Source organism: Schistocerca cancellata, chromosome 10 (genome assembly GCF_023864275.1).
Source record: "Schistocerca cancellata isolate TAMUIC-IGC-003103 chromosome 10, iqSchCanc2.1, whole genome shotgun sequence".
In the NCBI taxonomy this organism is placed as follows: Eukaryota; Metazoa; Arthropoda; class Insecta; order Orthoptera; family Acrididae; genus Schistocerca; species Schistocerca cancellata.
In genome coordinates this window covers 21,036,011-21,054,318 of record NC_064635.1, presented here as the reverse complement: position 1 = coordinate 21,054,318, position 18,308 = coordinate 21,036,011, and the positions used below count along the sequence as shown (strand labels likewise).

The 18,308-nt window shown below is 41.4% G+C and overlaps 1 protein-coding gene across 1 annotated transcript in view; it reads right to left on the bottom strand.

The window, feature by feature from the left end:
* The window catches only part of LOC126106809 (nuclear RNA export factor 1-like), a 140,548-nt gene that overhangs the window by 55,301 nt on the left and 66,939 nt on the right, over positions 1 to 18,308 (bottom strand). Inside the window, exons 6-7 of the mRNA XM_049913202.1 lie at positions 17,671 to 17,809; positions 4,839 to 5,029 (exon numbers count right to left, since the gene is read on the bottom strand). Coding sequence (XP_049769159.1) covers positions 4,839 to 5,029; positions 17,671 to 17,809 — 330 coding nt within the window. The remainder of the gene's footprint in view (positions 1 to 4,838; positions 5,030 to 17,670; positions 17,810 to 18,308) is intronic.

Below are 18,308 nucleotides of genomic sequence, written 5' to 3'. Positions count from 1 at the left end.
GGGCTTCTGCGTCATTCGCCTATGTTATGTAAAGAAGTATGGGACTCACCACCACCACCACCACCACCACCACCAGATTCAGGTTTTGTTCCACAAACCCAAAAAAGAGATGATTCTCGTGGGTGTGGAACACGTCAAAGTATAACATAAAAACATTAAACATTTGAATATGAAACTTACTACCATGATCATTTTTTTTTTTGGTTGGGAGATTATCGAAATAGGTTAATAATATGTGGTAATTGAAACAGCTATTATTTACAGAATTAATGCACTGTCAGAATGAAAGTACAGACTTAGAAATAGCTGATAATCAAATTTTCACAGACATTAATAAGTGGTTTACAGCTAATTCACTGTCATTAAACTTTGAAAAGACCCATTATATGCAGTTCAGAACCAGTAAGAGATTTCCTTCCAGTATGTGTATAACATATGAAGACATGCAGATCGAAGAGGTTGACAGTGTTAAATTTCTGGGATTACAACTCGATAGTAAATTCAGTTGGGAAGGGCATACCACAGAATTGCTTAAGTGCGTAAACAAGTCTCTATTTGCCGTGAGAATGATGTCAGATGTAGGAGAGACAAATATAAAAAAAACTTGCGTACTTTGCTTACTTTCGTTGTATTATGTCATATGGGATCACTATTGCACTATTAATAAATTTATCATACACAAAATACCTAATCTTGACTGTTGTGACCAAGTGCTGTCAAAACTGAAATCCAACACATATTTTTACTTAAGCTAGTTTAACAGTCTGTTAAGATATTGATCTATGGAGTGGGAGGAGTTGCCTACCAACAAGTCTTTCAAACTCTGTTTAAACCGTGCTGTATCTGAAATCAAGTTTTTAATGGTTGCTGGAAATCTATTGAAAATGTGTGCTCCTAAATATTGGACCTCTTTTTGGACCAAGGCACGTGATTTTAGGTCTTTATGTAGATTGTTCTTATTCCTAGCATTGATACTATGTATTGAGCTACTGGTTGGAAATAGAGATGCATTTCTTGCAACAAATTTCATTAAGAAATAAATATACTGAGACGCAGTGGTTACAATACAGAGTTCCTTGAACAGGTTTCTACATGATGTTCTTGAATTTACACCACAAACTATTTTTATCACACGCTTTTGCACCCTAAAGACTTTTGCTCAGTTCGATGTTACCCCAGAATATGATCCCATATGACATAATACAACGAAAGTAAGCAAAGTACGCAAGTTTTTTTTATATTTGTCCCTCCTACATCTGACATCATTCTCACGGCAAATACAGACTTGTTTACGCACTTAAGCAATTCTGTGGTATGCCCTTCCCAACTGAATTTACTATCGAGTTGTAATCCCAGAAATTTAACACTGTCAACCTCTTCGATCTGCATGTCTTCATATGTTATACACATACTGGAAGGAAATCTCTTACTGGTTCTGAACTGCATATAATGGGTCTTTTCAAAGTTTAATGACAGTGAATTAGCTGTAAACCACTTATTAATGTCTGTGAAAATTTGATTATCAGCTATTTCTAAGTCTGTACTTGACTTGCTACTTACTGCAATGTTTGCATAATCTGCAAAATTTTTGTATATTTGCAAACAAAACAATCTGAACATCTGGCAATGTAACAGATGAGAGGTCATTAGTGTACACAAGAAAAAGCAATAGACCCAAGATGGAACCTTGAGGAACACCCCACGTAATTAATCCCCAGTCAGATGAAGACTAACTGCTTACTGCGCAGGTATTTTGCAATGACACCCTTTGTTTCCTGTTAGATAAGACTCAAACCATTTCACAGAATTGCTGGTGACACCTTAATATCCTAATTCACTGAAGAGAATGCTGTGGTTCACAGTCAAAGGGTTTTGACAGGTCACAAAAAATGCCAGTAGCCTCTAATTTCTTATCTAATGAACTAAGTACATTCTCACTGTAAGTGTAAATAGCTTTATCTATATCAAAACACTTAAGAAATCCAAACTGTTACTTGGACAATATATTATTTGCAGTAAGATGTTTAAGGAGATATTTGAACATAACCTTTTGAAATATTTTTGAGAAATCCCGCAAAAGTGAAATTGGTCGATAGTTTGATGGTATCTCTTTATCGCCGTTCTTGTAAGAAGGCTTAACTTCAGCACATTCTGCTGATAAGAGATTGATTTCACAAATAACGTAAGATAGAATTCAACTCACATAAGCACTCTTTGCTTAACTTTGTTGATGTGTTATCATACCCACTGGAATACTTAGATTTTAAGGATTTTATGATGGACGCTACTTCTTTGGGAGACATGAGTGTCACTTCCATTTTACTGAAGGTATTTTTAAAGAGTGGTCTCAGATACTCCATTGCACTGTTCACTGAACGTGAGAACCCCAAGCTGTCAGTAACAGAAATAAAGTACTTGTTTAAGAGGTTTGCAACACTACATACAGTTGTTACCAATGTCTCACTTATTTTTGAGCTATCTGTTCCTCTACCTTTATGGCCCCACTTGTTTCTGTCTTCACTATATCCCATACAGATTTTATTTTGTTGCCTGATGTAATTATCTTTTTCTCATAATCAATCTGCTTCAATTTCTGGATTATTTAGTTCAATATTTTGCTGTATTCTTTGTAATACATTACAATTCTATCATCAGAGCTGTTCCTAGATAGTAGATACAGACTCCTTTTTGTCCCACATGATATCTTTGTTCCTTGTGTAATCCACAGTTTATTTTTTGACTTCTGTGTGATTTGAGTTACCTTTAGGGGGAAATTTTTTTTCGGAAGTGGAGGCAACTATACTAATGACTGCTTCGTATTTGTAAGGAATCACATAGAGCAAGGGATAGTGAATTCAACCATTTATGGGCAGATGTTGGCTGATCTATAACCAAATCCTTGAACATGAAGAAATTTTAGAAGCCAGTGAAACAATATGGTTTAGCTTATGAAAGTGACATCTTAAGTACCTCTTCCATGGGGATGTTGGGAACATAAGAACAATATATTTTTATGTGAAAGTGTGTGCTGCATTGTGTACTGCACAGATTGTAATAGGCATTTATGACTGTGCTTTGTATACTCTCTGGCATTACTTTAATGACATTGTAATGCACTATTCTATGTAATTATGGATGTTAAAACATGCCTTATTCTTGTATTTTTCATATTCAGAATTACTTATTTCATTCTGCCAGTTTCAACAAAAATGGACTTTCATTTCAGAAATGAGACTACTTGCTACCTGTGAAATGGAAAGACATTATGGATATATTTCTTTTGACACCAAAACACAAAATCACCGTATCTGATGTCAATATCGGAATAAAATTAGGGATGACATAAGATGAAACCTGCTTTTATTTTGGATTACAATAGAAACAAGACTGGTGTGGAGTACAGAGACCAGCTAACGAGCTGCTAGTCTTTCAAGAGGAAGCAAATAAAATGGCAAAAGAAAGCTTTTGTTCACATTTTCATGATCATGATGATGAAATCTTATGTAGAAATCAGGTTACTATCAAACATCTCTTCAAATTGCTTAGTGACCTGGCAGCGACATTGATAAACAAAGGACACCTGGTTGAAATCTATTTCCACTCAAAATAATTTATATGTAAACAAACTCCAAAATCATTTAAAATTTTTCATTGAAAGGCAAAAGTAACTATGTAATTTTCAATCAAAATCCACATTTTCAGACAACTTCTAATTCTGCCTCCTGTTAGGAAAAAAAGGTGGGGTATGGGTGGGGGGTGGGGGGAAGGCAAAAAATTCTATTGTTGTGAAAACATTTTCATTTTGATATAAAAAATGGTTGCTTGTGTAAATCTGTGTTTCATTTTAGTATTTCATAGAAAAAAGACCCCTCTTTCAAATCCAATGAAATGATGTAAGTTCTGCATAGTAGAATTCACTACATAAAATGCAGGAAAACTATGAAAAAGCCAGTTGAACTACACCCTAATTGCCCAGTCCTTGAACTATCAAATCAGATGTTGCTGAGGGAATCGGACTACAAAGTCCAATACTAAAAGCAGCAGACCAATTTAGCTATTTGGGCAGTAAAATAAACGATAATGGCTGAAGTAGAGGGAATACAAAATGCAAACTAGCAACAACAAGGAGAGTATTTCTGAAAAATCAGAAATCATTAACATCTACTAACATCAATTTAAATGTTACGAAGTCTTTCCTGAAGGCACTTGGCTGGAGAGTGGCCTTGTAAAGTGAAATGGGGTTGGTAAACAATTCAGACAAGCAGAAAACCGAATCTTTTGAAATGTGAACCTACAGAAGAATACTGAAGATCAGATGGGTACATCAAATAACCAATGAGGAGGTTGTGAATTGAATTCTGAATAAAAGAAATTTATGCCAAAACTTGCCTAAAATAAGGAGTGGCTAATAGGATACATCCGGGGGCATCAAGAAATTGTCAATGTGGTAATGTGTGGGAGAAAAAAATTGAAATGGATGTAGGTTGCAGTTGTTATGGAGAATGAAGAAGTTTGTACAGGACAGACCAGTGTGGAGAGCTGCATCAAACTATTCTTTGGACACGAGGAAACAACTAAGATTGGGAAAGGCGGGGAAGGAAATTGTATGTATTCTTTTCGAAAGAATTGTCTATCTTTTGTTTTGAGAAATTTAGGGAACCCACAGAAAACATAAATGGCAATGGTCACACAAGGAACTGAAGCCAATTCTCCTAAATAATAATCCTGAGACTTAAGCACAGTGCCATCTTACTCTATGGACACAGGTAGAAAGGTTGGCATCATCATGTGTTTTGGTTAACACACGTCAAATAAAACAAAGGGTGTAATTCACACACCTTGTTGTTCCCAATGTGTAGCACAGTCAAAGACGGCAAGCGGCGTGCCACGACTCCCAAAAGGTCGATTCCACCCAGCCTGTTGTCAGACAAGTTCAGGGCTGCCAGTTCAGAGATGTTCTCGGCAACTAGATCCAGCATAGCGGATAATACAGCAGGCCGTTGGATAGGGAGTGCGTGTTCCATCATATCTGCAAAAAATAAGAGAGAAAAAACTCAATATGACATATAAAAAAGAGTTTCACGACTCTTCAATCTACAATAAATGGGAATCTGCACCACTAAGTATATAAGTAATTCACCAATGATTAATAAGAAACATTATTACACAAAATGGAAACCACATGAAGAGATGTAGTGTTATTTTGAAACAATATTAAAGTTATTATATCTCACTCATTTTCATTTTTGTCAGAGACGGGGCACGGTTTTATTGCGTCTTACCCCCTTTGTGGGCAGTTGCGAGGAATACACTGCTTATGTAATTGAGTTACAAAGCATTAGAATGGAATATTATTTCTTGATACATCAAAAATTTTATCCTTTTTCCCAATTTAGCTGAATTTAGAAGTGATGAAGCAATTCAAAAACTAGGAAGATTTAACTTTCCCTTACACAAACAAAAACTGAATCAGTAAAAATTTGGAATTTTAGCATCTGTAAATATTTTGTTGAAACGAAGTCACCACCTTGATCTCAATACTTATCTGCATCTACATACCCCGCAAGCTATCATACTGTGCATGGTGGAGTGTTCCTTATATCACTATTAGTCATATCCTTTCCAGTTCCGCTTGCAAACACAGCAAAGGAAAAACGACTGTCCATAAGCCTCCATATGAGCCATAATCTCTCTTACCTTCATGGTCCTTACATGAAATGTACATTGGTTACTATCTCAGAAAAATTAAAATAAAATAAAATAAATGGGCAATTTATTCAAGAGAAAGAACTTCACAAATCGAGCAAGTCACTTTGTCCACCTTGTTACTTGACTTGGCACTAAATGACAGAGTTGTCCTTCTGAGGGAAATCATACGAAATTCTGTCCCATTACCATGTTAAACTGACAATCCCTGATCTGATTGGAGAGTTGTGCCACTAATGATCCAAACCACCTCAATTAGGGAGAAAGACAGTGACATTGCTGCTGGCCAAGGTAGAGTTTGGCAAGCACAAAGACAAGCAGTAATAACTCTCACTGTGCGTGGGCAGGCATTACCTTACTGAAATATAAGCCCAGGCTGGCTTGCCATGAAGGGCAACAAACCAGAGCACAGAATACCACCAACTTACTGCCGTGCTGTAAGGGTACCATGGATAACAACAAAAGGGGTCCTGCTATGAAACAAAATGGCCCCAAACCAACGCTACTGGTTGTCGGCCCGTATGGCTGGAGATGATTGGGTTGGTATACCAATGCTGTCTGGGGCATTTCTCGACACATCTTGGCTAGGATCTCATTGACTGGAGCAGAATTGTCTTCACTAACAAGTTCCACTTTGAACTGTGCCCTGACGGTCAGTGAGGATGTGTCTGGTGACGCCCCCGACAGTGGCAGGATACTGATCTGACTGTTGCCTGCCCTACAGACTGACAATCAGGAGTAATGGTCTGGGGTGCCATTTCTTTTCATAACAGGACCCCTTTGGTTGACAACTGTGGCACCCTTTAAGCAAAGCCCTATTGTTGTTGTTGTTGTTGTTGTTGTCGTCTTCAGTCCTGAGACTGGTTCGATGCAGCTCTCCATGCTACTCTACCCCGTGCAAGCTTCTTCATCTCCCAGTACTTACTGCAACCTACATCCTTCTGAATCTGCTAAGTGTATTCATCTCTTGGTCTCCCTCTACGATTTTTACCCTCCACACTGCCCTCCAATGCTAAATTTGTGATCCCCTGATGCCTCAGAACATGTCCTACCAACTGGTCCCTTCTTCTTGTCAATTTGTGCCACAAACTCCTATTCTCCCCAATTCTATTCAATACCTCCTCATTAGGTATGTGATCTACCCACCTAATCTTCAGCATTCTTCTGTAGCACCACATTTTGAAAGCTTCAATTCTCTTCTTGTCCAAACTATTTATCGCCCCATGTTTCACTTCCATACATGGCTACACTCCATACAAATACTTTCAGAAATGACTTCCTGACACTTAAATCTATACTCGATATTAACAAATTTCTCTTCTTCAGAAACGATTTCCTTGCCATTGCCAGTCTGCATTTTATATCCTTTCTACTTCGACCATCATCAGTTATTTTGCTCCCCAAATAGCAAAACTCCTTTACTACTTTAAGTGTCTCATTTCCTAATCTAATTCCCTCAGCATCACCCGACTTAATTCGACTACATTCCATTATCCTCGTTTTCCTTTTGTTGATGTTCATCTTATATCCTCCTTTCAAGACACTGTTCAGTGCGTTCAACTGCTCTTCCAAGTCCTTTGCTGTCTCTGACAGAATTACAATGTCATTGGCAAACCTCAAAGTTTTTATTTCTTCTCCATGGGTTTTAATACCTACACCAAATTTTTCTTCTGTTTCCTTTACTGCTTGCTCAATATACAGATTGAATAACATTGGGGAGAGGCTACTACCCTGTCTGACTCCCTTCCCAACCACTGCTTCCCTTTCATGTCCCTCGACTCTTATAACTGCCACCTGGTTTCTGTACAAATTGTAAATAGCCTTTCGCTCCCTGTATTTTACCCCTGCCACCTTTAGAATGTGAAAGAGTATTCCCGTCAACATTGTCAAAAGCTTTCTCTAAGTCTACAAATGCTAGAAACGTAGGTTTGGAATTATTATATTCTTCTAGAGGTCTGAGGGTATTTCGCCTGTCTCATACATCTTGCGCACCGGAAGGCTGTCAGTAGTTCTAATGGAATGTTGTCTACTCCCGGGGCCTTGTTTCGATTTAGGTCTTTCAGAGCTCTGTCAAACTCATCATGCAGTATCGTATCTCCCATTTCATCTTCATCTACATCCTCTTCCATTTCTATAATATTGTCCTCAAGTACATCGCCCTTATATAGACCCTCTATATACTCCTTCCACCTTTCTGCTTTCCCTTCTTTGCTTAGAACTGGGTTTCCATCTGAGCTCTTGAAATTCATAGAAGTTGCTCTCTTTTCTCCAAAGGTCTCTTTAATTTTCCTGTAGGCAGTATCTATTTTGTCCCTAGTGAGATAAGCCTCTACATCCTTACATTTGTCCTCTAGCCATCCCTGCTTAGCCATTTTGCACTTTCTGTTAATCTCATTTTTGAGACGTTTGTATTCTTTTTTGCCTGTTTCATTTACTGCATTTTTATATATTCTCCTTTCATCAATTAAATTCAAAGCCCTAAGCTGACAATATTCTGCACCCCGTTTTGTTGTCCTTCACGGCAAGCCATCCAGGGCTTTCATTTCAGCAAGATAACACCTGCCCACCTGCACAAGGCGAAAGTCTCTACTGCACGTGTTCGTGCTTGCCAAAAACCTACCGTGACCAGCAAAGTCAGCAGATCTCTGTCCAAATGACAAAGTTTGGGTCATTATGGGTAGGGCTCTACAACCAGCTTGGGATTTTAACAATCTAACATGCCAGTCTGACAGAATTTGCCACGATACCTCTCAGGAAAACATCTGACAACTCTTGATAGGGTTTCTATGCTAAGCAGAATAACTGCTTGCAAAAGTGCCACGGTAGATCAATGCATTACCGATCTGATCAATTTGTGAAGCTCTTTCTCTTGAATAAATAGTCCAACTTTTCAATTTTTGTTTGTACATGTACATCACATCTACCAATTTCCATTCCATTCAGATAAATCCTTTGTGGTGCATCATTTTTCTTGTCACAGAGTGTACTTGCATGTTGATCAAACCTGCTGGTAACAAATTCAGCACACAATTGCTGATCACAGACTAATGTGCAATTACAGTTTCATGTGAAAGATAGTGCCTTTGTGCCATGTGAAACATAGTGCCTTTGTGACACGCGCTTAGTTGGCCATTTCTTTTGTACATCATTTGATACGTTATCAGTGGCTCAGTGGTGAAGTTCCAGATTACGGATCTCAACGTTTCAGGTGTGATCCCTTGACTCCTAGGGTTTTTACCTGTCACTTACCACTTCTTTTAGCCCTGGCATTGTTTGATGGTGTGAAAAATGCTTTGTTGCTCTGTGGGTCAGAGTGACTTTACACAGTAGCCCCCCCACCAACTGGCTGGGTAAGTTGCTTCAAACGTCAGAGGAGGGCAAACAGAACCAAGTCTAGTAAAGCGTTGTGGTATTCAATTGATGCAAGTTTTCCCCTATGCCATGCATAATATCTTTTCCCGTCTCGTGTATAACTTATTATTATAATATTTTGAACAATTTACAAAACACAGAGCAACTGGTGACAAACAATGCAATTACTACGGGCCGGAAAATGTAACATCTATTGTAGATGAAATTAACATCTATTTTGGGCTAAATGACTGTAGGTAAAAATGATAGAGTTGCTACGCTAAGTGCCCGAAGTCAAAATTGATCACATAAAAAAAGTGGTTGGAGGTAAAATAATAAATAGTTATTATTTTCTATAATAAGAAGTTTGCATGTGGGATGTTTGCTTTGAAAAATATTCAACAGTTTCTTTTTTTCCCCAAAATGGTCTTTACTTGTTTTCTTCTTTTGCTCCTTTTCAAGCTTTTAACAAATGTTTCTCTCTGGTGAACAGAGTTATTCTCTGATTTAAGGTGTTTTTGAACATGTTCTTTCTTTTTGTGTGTGTGTGTGTGTGTGTGTGTGTGTGTGTGTGTGTGTGTGTGTGTGTGTTCTAACTTGAAAAGGATTACTCTCAAAGTTAGCAAGTTTTCTTTCTTTTCTGTGTGGTCCTGTCAAGGACTCGATACTCCTGCTTTTCGGTGAGTGATCCCCTTTACTACGAAAGTAACTATGTTTTACAAGAAAACTATCAACATGGTTGAAATACGTTTATCAGTTTTGTTTCCAGTCACTTTAGTGCAGACACTATGACTTGGCAGTTGTCCACGAACACAAACAAACAAACAAGGGGTCAGAGAAGCAGAGTGGAGGAATAAGCCTCACCCTCTTCTTGCAGAGCTGGAAGCCTACATTGGTGTTTTGCAAAAGCAGAACTGACACATGAAGAAAGATATCAGTAATCCCTTTTGGTATTGCGAGAGCTGTGCTCGAATCCTTTGGAGGCCTCCAATTCATCTCATCACTTACTTCAAAATAAGAAAACGCAACAAACTACAGTCAATCCTAAGGAATGCACAGTACACACAGTATTTGTTAACAGCTACCATGCCATTGCTTATTGAGGTTGGCAGCATCAATGAACGAGGTAGTCCAAATCTTATCTACTACTACTGGTGTCTTAAGAAAGACACTGTACTTAAATATATCAGGTTAAAGTGTCTGCATAATAGCAACTTTAGCTAGCAGACAAACACAATATGCTGGGTCAAATACTTGAGTTCTACATTGTCATATGTGGCATGTACCTTATAAGAGACTACTCAACTCACTGCAGTTGAGGTGACATATGAGGCTGATTTATGAGTGACTTATATGTGATCAGATTTTTACATTTGCATTGCAAATGCGTTCTTGTGCACATTCCCTTTTCCAGTAAAGTTTTGCTAGATGATGTGCAATATCTATAATCAAAAAATGGTTACTTTTTTGACATTTATATGCAGAAAATATAGCTATTTCAAACTCTCTCTTATACGACAGTTGTTTTTGATATTATTCATTTCTAAGTAGCATTTATTAAATAAATTCACATTAATTGCAAATACGAGTTTTTCATATCCCTAAGGATTACAAATGGCTATGAAGATTCAATACATACTGACAGGCTGATAGAATTACAGAGAATGTAAAAGAAAGTTCATTGTCAAAAAAGTATCATGCAAGCCGCCTACAACTGCACTATTTTAGTAATTTTCAATGTTATTTTGTTTTTATCCTCGATTGTCATTTCCATACTTGTGGAAACTCATGGTGAAATGAGATAAATTGTAATAAAATACTTTTGCTAAACATGTGCAGTGAAACATCGATGTCAAATACAACCACACACTGTCAAATGTTTGACGAAACTAATAAAGTTTGCCACAGTGATAATTTACAGAGGCCTCAAATTATGAAAGCTAGGTAGCGTACTTCTTATTTTCATATGTGCCTACTGTTAGTAACAGACATCTCTCTTCCTGTTCCAACAAGTCTGTTTCGTAATTTATAAAATATTACATTGTAACACACATAATGTCTTCTGTAGGCGATCTGTCATTTTCACTTATATACGGAATTCACAACACACGTAGCAGCACATGTGTGTCAGCTTTCAATCACTGTGCTCATGCAACACCTGAAATTCTGAACATTCTATTATATTCTCTGTAATTCTTAACAACATAACGCTAGGCTTGCAATAGTTATAGCTGTTTGTTATCATTTTACTCATTTTTAATTTCCATTTATAATGAGTAGCTGGCTGCAAGTGGTCTGTGGCAAATAAGTATTGCATTTGACAAGACCAATAATGGAGTCTAAGAGAAGATAAAGGAAGTTCAATACTGCACCAAACTTTGTCACTTAACTGTATCCACATACTATGGACAAATACAAGCATAATCACTGTTCACACATGTATTTTGTATATCTTTTTACCAACATCCACCCTGCCTCAATAGCTAAAGGCAACTTCCTCTCACCCTTCCACTCATATCAAATTTTTTATGGATTATTCATTGTTCTGTACATCTTCCCTCTCCTATGGCTCAATTTACAGTCTTTTTTATGTCCAAAATATACCTGACAATGATTATACTGATATGGCAAAATAATGGCTCGTTGCTAACAATCATTTTAATCCTCCCTGTTATATGACTACACGTGACCCCAAAATTCAAGCAGTTACTGTAGTTGTTGCTTTTTTTTCTTCTTTTTGTTTTTTGTTTTTTTTTTTTGTTTTGGGGCGCAAAACTGCTATGGTCATTAGCGCCCGGTCTGTGACTTATGAAAAGGTAAAAAACCAAAATGGAAACCAGCAGCAATGGGAACGAAACTCAAAAAATTGGAGAAACTAAAAGCAGAAGGAAAGCTTAAAAATCCACTACAGGAAGGGGTTGGTTGTCCCCAAAAAGAGTTTCAAATGACTGATGTTATCTCACTGGCACTAATAAACTCGAGAACGCGATCGGCCGAGCGCGTGTCATCTGCTAAAATGGACGATATATCAGGCGACAGCTGTAGACGGGCGCGTAACGGAGTAAAATAGGGGCACTCAATTAAAAGGTGTCTTACCGTCTACAGCTGAGAGCAGTGGGGACAGAGTGGGGAAGGATCGCCGCTTAAAAGATGTCGATGGCTAAAAAGACAATGCCCTATATGGAGTCTAGTTAAACTTACCTCCTCCCGACGACGCGTTCGGGAGGAAGAGGTCCAAGCACAGGGAAGAGCTTTCACATCCCACAATTTATTATGGGGAAGTGTTGACCAATGTGCATGCCATAAAAGAACAACACGACGACATAAAACATTCCGTAGATCAGCGAAGTGAATCTATCGAATAGCTGGCTGAAGAAGAGAGACTGCAGCCTTGGCCGCTATATCGGCCGCCTCATTTCCACAGATACCAACGTGTCCTGGGAGCAAGAGGAACGCCACCGAGACACCCCCCCAAGTGGAGCAAGCGCAGGCAGTCCTGAATCCGGTGGATCAAAGCGTGGGCAGGGTAGAGTGCTTGGAGACTGGGGAGAGAGCTGAGAGAATCTGAACAGATAACATACTGTATCCGCTGATGGCGGCAGATGTATTGGACAGCCTGGAGAACAGTGTAAAGCTCTGCAGTATAACCTGAACACTGGTCGGGAAGCCGAAATAGATTTGGGGTGTTGCCAACAATATAGGCACTCCCTACATCTAGCGATGTTTTCAAGCCATTAGTGTAAATAAATGTGGATTCCTTCATTTGTGCACATAGAGCAGCAAATGCCCGACGATAAACAAGTGAAGGGGTACCATCCTTGGGGAAATTGACAAAGGTCACGGAGCAGGCAGATCCGGGGACAGAGCCAAGGCGGTGCTGTACCACAAGTTGTCAAGAAGGTTTTAGGAAAGCGGAAGGAAAGAGAATGGAGCAGTTGACGGAAGTGGACTCCCGGTGGTAGTAGGGAGGAAGGGCGGCCTGCATACCCTAAATCCAAGGAGGCGTCGAAAAAAATGTCATGGGCCGGATTAGCAGGCATGGAAGACAGATGGCTAGCATAACGACTCAGAAGGACTGCTTGCCGATTGGACAGCACAGAGGTTCAGCAGTCTCAGCATAAAGGCTTTCCACAGGGCTGGTGTAAAAAGCTCCAGACACTAAATGTAATCCGCGGTGGTGGATAGAGTCGAGATGCCGAAGAAGAAACAGCCGAGCAGAGGAGTAAACTATGCTTCCATAGTCCAATTTCGAGCGCACTGAGGCGCAATAGAGGCGGAGAAGGACCACTCTGTCCGCTCCCCAGGAGGTACCATTCAGGACACGGAGGGTGTTGAGGTATCACAGACAGCGAGCCGAAAGATAGGAAACGTGGGAGGACCAGCACAGTTTTCTGCCAAACATAAGACCCAAGACATCCTTGAAGACGTCATTCAAGAAGGCTGGTCCATTGAGAGCTGTAGTAGATCGCAAAATTGTCCACAAAGAGGGAGCCTGAGACATCGGGAAGGAGACAGTCCATAATTGGATTTAAGGCAATGGCAAACAGTACAACACTCAGCACAGAGCCCTGGGGTACCCCGTTTTCTTGGGAGAAAGTACGGGAGCGAGTACTGTTCACCCGCACTCTAAATGTGCGCTCTGCCATAAATTCGTGAAGAAAAAGGGGCAGCCGACCTCGAAAGCCCCAAGAGAACAGTGTGCGGAGGATGCCTGTCCTCCAACAGGTATCGTATGCTCTCTCCAGATCAAAAAATATTGCTGCTGTTTGGCGTTTCCGGAGAAAATTGTTCATGATATAAGTGGAGAGAGCAACAAGATGGTCAACTGCAGAACGATGCTTTCGGAAACCGCATTGGGCAGGAGTTAAAAGACTGCGGGACTCCAGCCACCAAGCTAAACGGCAATTCACCATACGCTCCAAAACCTTACATACACTACTCGTGAGAGAAATGGGGTGATAGCTAGATGGGAGATGTTTGTCCTTTCCAGGTTTCGGAACAGGAATGACGATAGCTTCCCGCCATCGTCTGGGAAAAGTACTGTCATCCCAAATTCGATTATAAAGGCGAAGGAGGTAACGCAGACTATGGGTTGATAAATGCAGCAACATTTGGATGTGAATACCATCTGGTCCTGGGGTGGAGGAGCGAGAAGAAGAGAGTGCATGTTGGAGTTCCCGCATGGAGAAAACAGTATTATAGCTTTCACGATTTTGAGAGGAGAAAGCAAGAGATTGCACTTCCGCTGCACGTTTCTTCGGGAGAAATGCTGGCGGGTAATGTGAAGAGCTCGAAATCTCAGCAAAGTGTTGACCCAATGAGTTAAAAATTGCGACGGGGTCCACTAATGTATCACGCGCGACAGTGAGCCCAGAGACCGGGGAGCAACTAGGCACGCCAGATAACAGTTGAATCCGACTCCAAACTTCCGACGAGGGAGTGAAGGTGTTAAATGAGCTAGTAAAGAATTTCCAGCTTGCCTTCTTGCTATCACGAATGATGCGACGGCATCGCGCACGGAACTGCTTATAGCGGATACAGTTGGCCAAAGTAGGATGGTGGTGGACATCGCCGCTCACGTATTGCGTCACGGCATGCCTCGTTCCACCAAGGAACTGGGGGGCGCCAGGGCAATTCAGAGGTGTGTGGTATTGAACGTTCAGCAGCTGTAAGAATAACGTCTGTAATATGTGTGACCTCATCGTCAACGCTAGGAAAGTGACGATCATCGAATGTCGCTAGAGACGAAAAAAGTGTCCAATCGGTTTGGGCAAACTTCCAGCGTCACGGGCGCATATATGGCAGTTGAGGCTGCAGTCTAAGGACACATGGAAAGTAGTCACTCGAGTGTGTATCATCAAGGGCGAACCATTCGAAGTGCCGAACTAGCGGAACAGTACCGACCGAAAGGTCCAAATGAGAGAAATTTGTCGTGGAGGCAGACGAAGATGAAGGAGATCAGCTCGTGCCATTGGTGTGGACGATGGAATGTATACAGTACAAAGAGAGAAGGTGCATCCAGAAAGGGAAAGACGGACAGCAACAGCTTGGAAAGAAGTGTTTAAGAGGATTGGGTGATAATGGAGAGTATCATGGAGAAGAATCATAAGTCCTCTATGTGCTGGAGTGCCTTCAACAGAGTGGAGATCAAATCGGATGGACTGAAAATGGGGCAGAACAAAGTGGTCATGGGGACGCAGCTTTGTTTCCTGAAGACAGAAGATGACCGGCGAGTAGGATCGTAAGAGGATCGACAATTCATCCTGATTGGCTAGAGCGCCGCGGATATTCCAGTGGATAATTGACATAGAGTGAACAGAAAATGGAGGAATGTGATCAAGGTTGCCGTCAACTCAACGACTGCTCAGAACTTGCGACCGACAGCATGGAATGGCATTCAGCCGAAGGCAGAAGATCCTGGTCCATAGGTTGTTCAGGAGCAGCTCCTGCCACCAGCGATCGGCCGGTTGATCGGCCGCCAGCAGTGCGCCTCGGCGACACAGAAGACGGCCGAGGGCGAGTACTGCCAGGTGGTGCTGTAGATGAGACACGCCTTGGCGGAGAAGGAGAGGAACTGGGTTTCTTATTAGCCTTCTTGGAAACATGATGTTTAGATGAAGGAGGAACCGATGGTTGTGAAGTTGAGGTACGTAAAAAAAATCTTCACGAGTATGCTCTTTTTTCGAAGTCTTGGTGTCTGACTTTTGGGCTCGAGATTTAGCAGAACCCAATGAAGGGTGAACCATAGAGTGAGCAGGCGAAAGTGGTGAGGTTGAACGGGCGATCTTTGCGCTGGCCGATCTGACGACCGTGGCACTAAAGGTGAGATCACAAGTCTGCGTGGCCGCCTCCTTTGTTGGCCGAGGAGAGGCAAGGACAGTGCTGTATTTTCCTGTCTGAGGCACGGTGGGCTTTCGACTGGCGAATAATTTTCGAGCAGCGAAGGTCAACACCTTTTCCTTCACTCTGATTTCCTGAATGAGCTTGTCGTCTTTAAAAATGGGGCAATCTCAAGAGGAAGCAGTGTGGTCACCAATACAGTTGATGGAACAAGGGGATGGAGGTGGACAAGCACCCTCATGGGCATCCCTACCACACGGAACACATTTGGCCGGGTTGGAACAGGACTGGCTGGTGTGATTGAACTGCTGACACCGATAGCAACACGTAGGGTTTGGGATGTAAGGGCGAACGGAAATTATCTCATAGCCTGCTTTGATTTTCGATGGGAGTTGAACTTTGTCAAATGTCAACAAGACAGTACGGGTTGGAATGATGTTCGTGTCAACCCTTTTCATGACTCTATGAATAGCCGTTACGCCCTGGTCAGACAGGTGGTGTTGAATTTCCTCGTCGAACAATCCATCGAGGGAGCATGTATAAACGACCCCACGTGATGAATTAAAAGTGCGATGCGGTTCCACCCGGACAGGGAAGATGTGTAGCAGTTAAGAACGCAGCAATATTTGTGCCTTGAGGGCACTGACTGTTTCTAACCACAAGGTGCCATTTCGTAATCTCGAACAAGACTTTACAGGACCGGCAATTGCATCGACCCTTTCTGAATAATAAAAGGGTTGACCGTGGAGAAGTCATGACCTTCGTCAGACCGAGAAACAACAAGGAACTGTGGCAACGATGGAAGGACTGTCTGTGGCTGAGACTCATTGAACTTACACTTGTGAGCGGACATAGTAGAAGAAGAGGAAACCATTGCGAAAGTATCCATGATTACCGGCATCTCCGATGGCGCGCTCCTTCCTTGTGGGGGCCCTCTCTGAGGGCACTCCCGCCTTAGGTGATTGTTCACACCTCCCGAGAAACGGACGGAGGGACCAATCGGCACTTTCGGAAAGTATTAGCTCGGGTAATCACCCCTCCCTGGGCCTGGCCATTACCAGGGGGTACGTATGTGCCCTACCTGTCTACCCGGGGCGGGGAATTACGCGTTACCCTGTCACCGGCTATGCATGGAAACGCGTGGGTCGGCCTTCAGACACGCAGAGGGAGGAAAAAAGAGAAAGGGAAAAAAAAACTAAGGGAAGGGAAGGAAGAGAGGTCTCAAACGCCGCAGCGGAGAAAAGGGCAAAGAGAAGAGGTAAAAAAAAGAGAAGGCAAAGGAAGAACGAAGACTTGCAAGCGGAGAAAGCAAAGAATTTGTTACAGTTTCGAGCGTCCGTCTCCGGACGTAGGCTCAAACCACACTCCCAGAGGGGGAGAAAGGGAAGGAAAGAGGCAGAGGTGGGAGGGGGGGTGAGGGGGGGGGGCGAAGATGGGGGATGGGGAAGGATGCGGAAAGGGAAGGTATGTAGCCCAGAAAGGAAGGAAGACCACATTAGCTCGGCGCCCCGTGCTCGCTACGCACATATCCACAAAAGAGTTGTGGACCCCCTGGGGGGAGTTACTGTAGTGTCTATATACCATGACCTGGAAGTGTGTCTTTAGCACCTCAGTTCTGGTTTCATTTCCCTCTACATTTTCAGAAATGAATGTCTGAAATAGAAAATGAGTTGTTGCATACTTCACACAACTGTATTAGTTACGACTGAGTGCAGCTTCCATTTATCCATTAATGTAGCAAATCTCATCTTATACTCATTTCAAAGTTATTACCTGGATCATCACGGAGTTTTGATAGGTCCAGAGCTTTGGTAATTGGATTGAACCGCTTTGCCATGACTTGCTTTAGAAGATCCTTGACACCGTCTGTTAGCTGAATGTTGGGCACAGCTGGTCTTACAATCACATTTAGCTGAAACAGTGCAACAAAAATTATGGACAAGTTTCACCAACATCAAACAAATATACCAGCAAACAACTTAACAATAAAAAGCAATGATGGATGAAAGAAAAAGGTAAAAATCTAACTTGCTTATACCTGCAGATGTTGTCTCTTTTTCTACTTGTAATTCCCCGACATTCTTTTCCAAATGCCAAAGAAATTTATTTTACTGTTATCTTGACTAAAGATAAGATACATGAAAAGCCCATTAATCTGGCATCTGACAATCCAGCACGTTCAAATAACCTGGTATCACTCCATACATGCTAAATATTTTGGATGTGTTCCACAAAAGCGTGGAGGGTGAAAATCGTAGAGGGAGACCAAGAGATGAATATACTAAGCAGATTCAGAAGGATATAGGTTGCAGTAGTTATTCGGAGATGAAGAGGCTCGCACAGGATAGAGTAGCATGGAGAGTTGCATGAAACCAGTATCTAGACTGAAGACAACAACAACCACCACCACC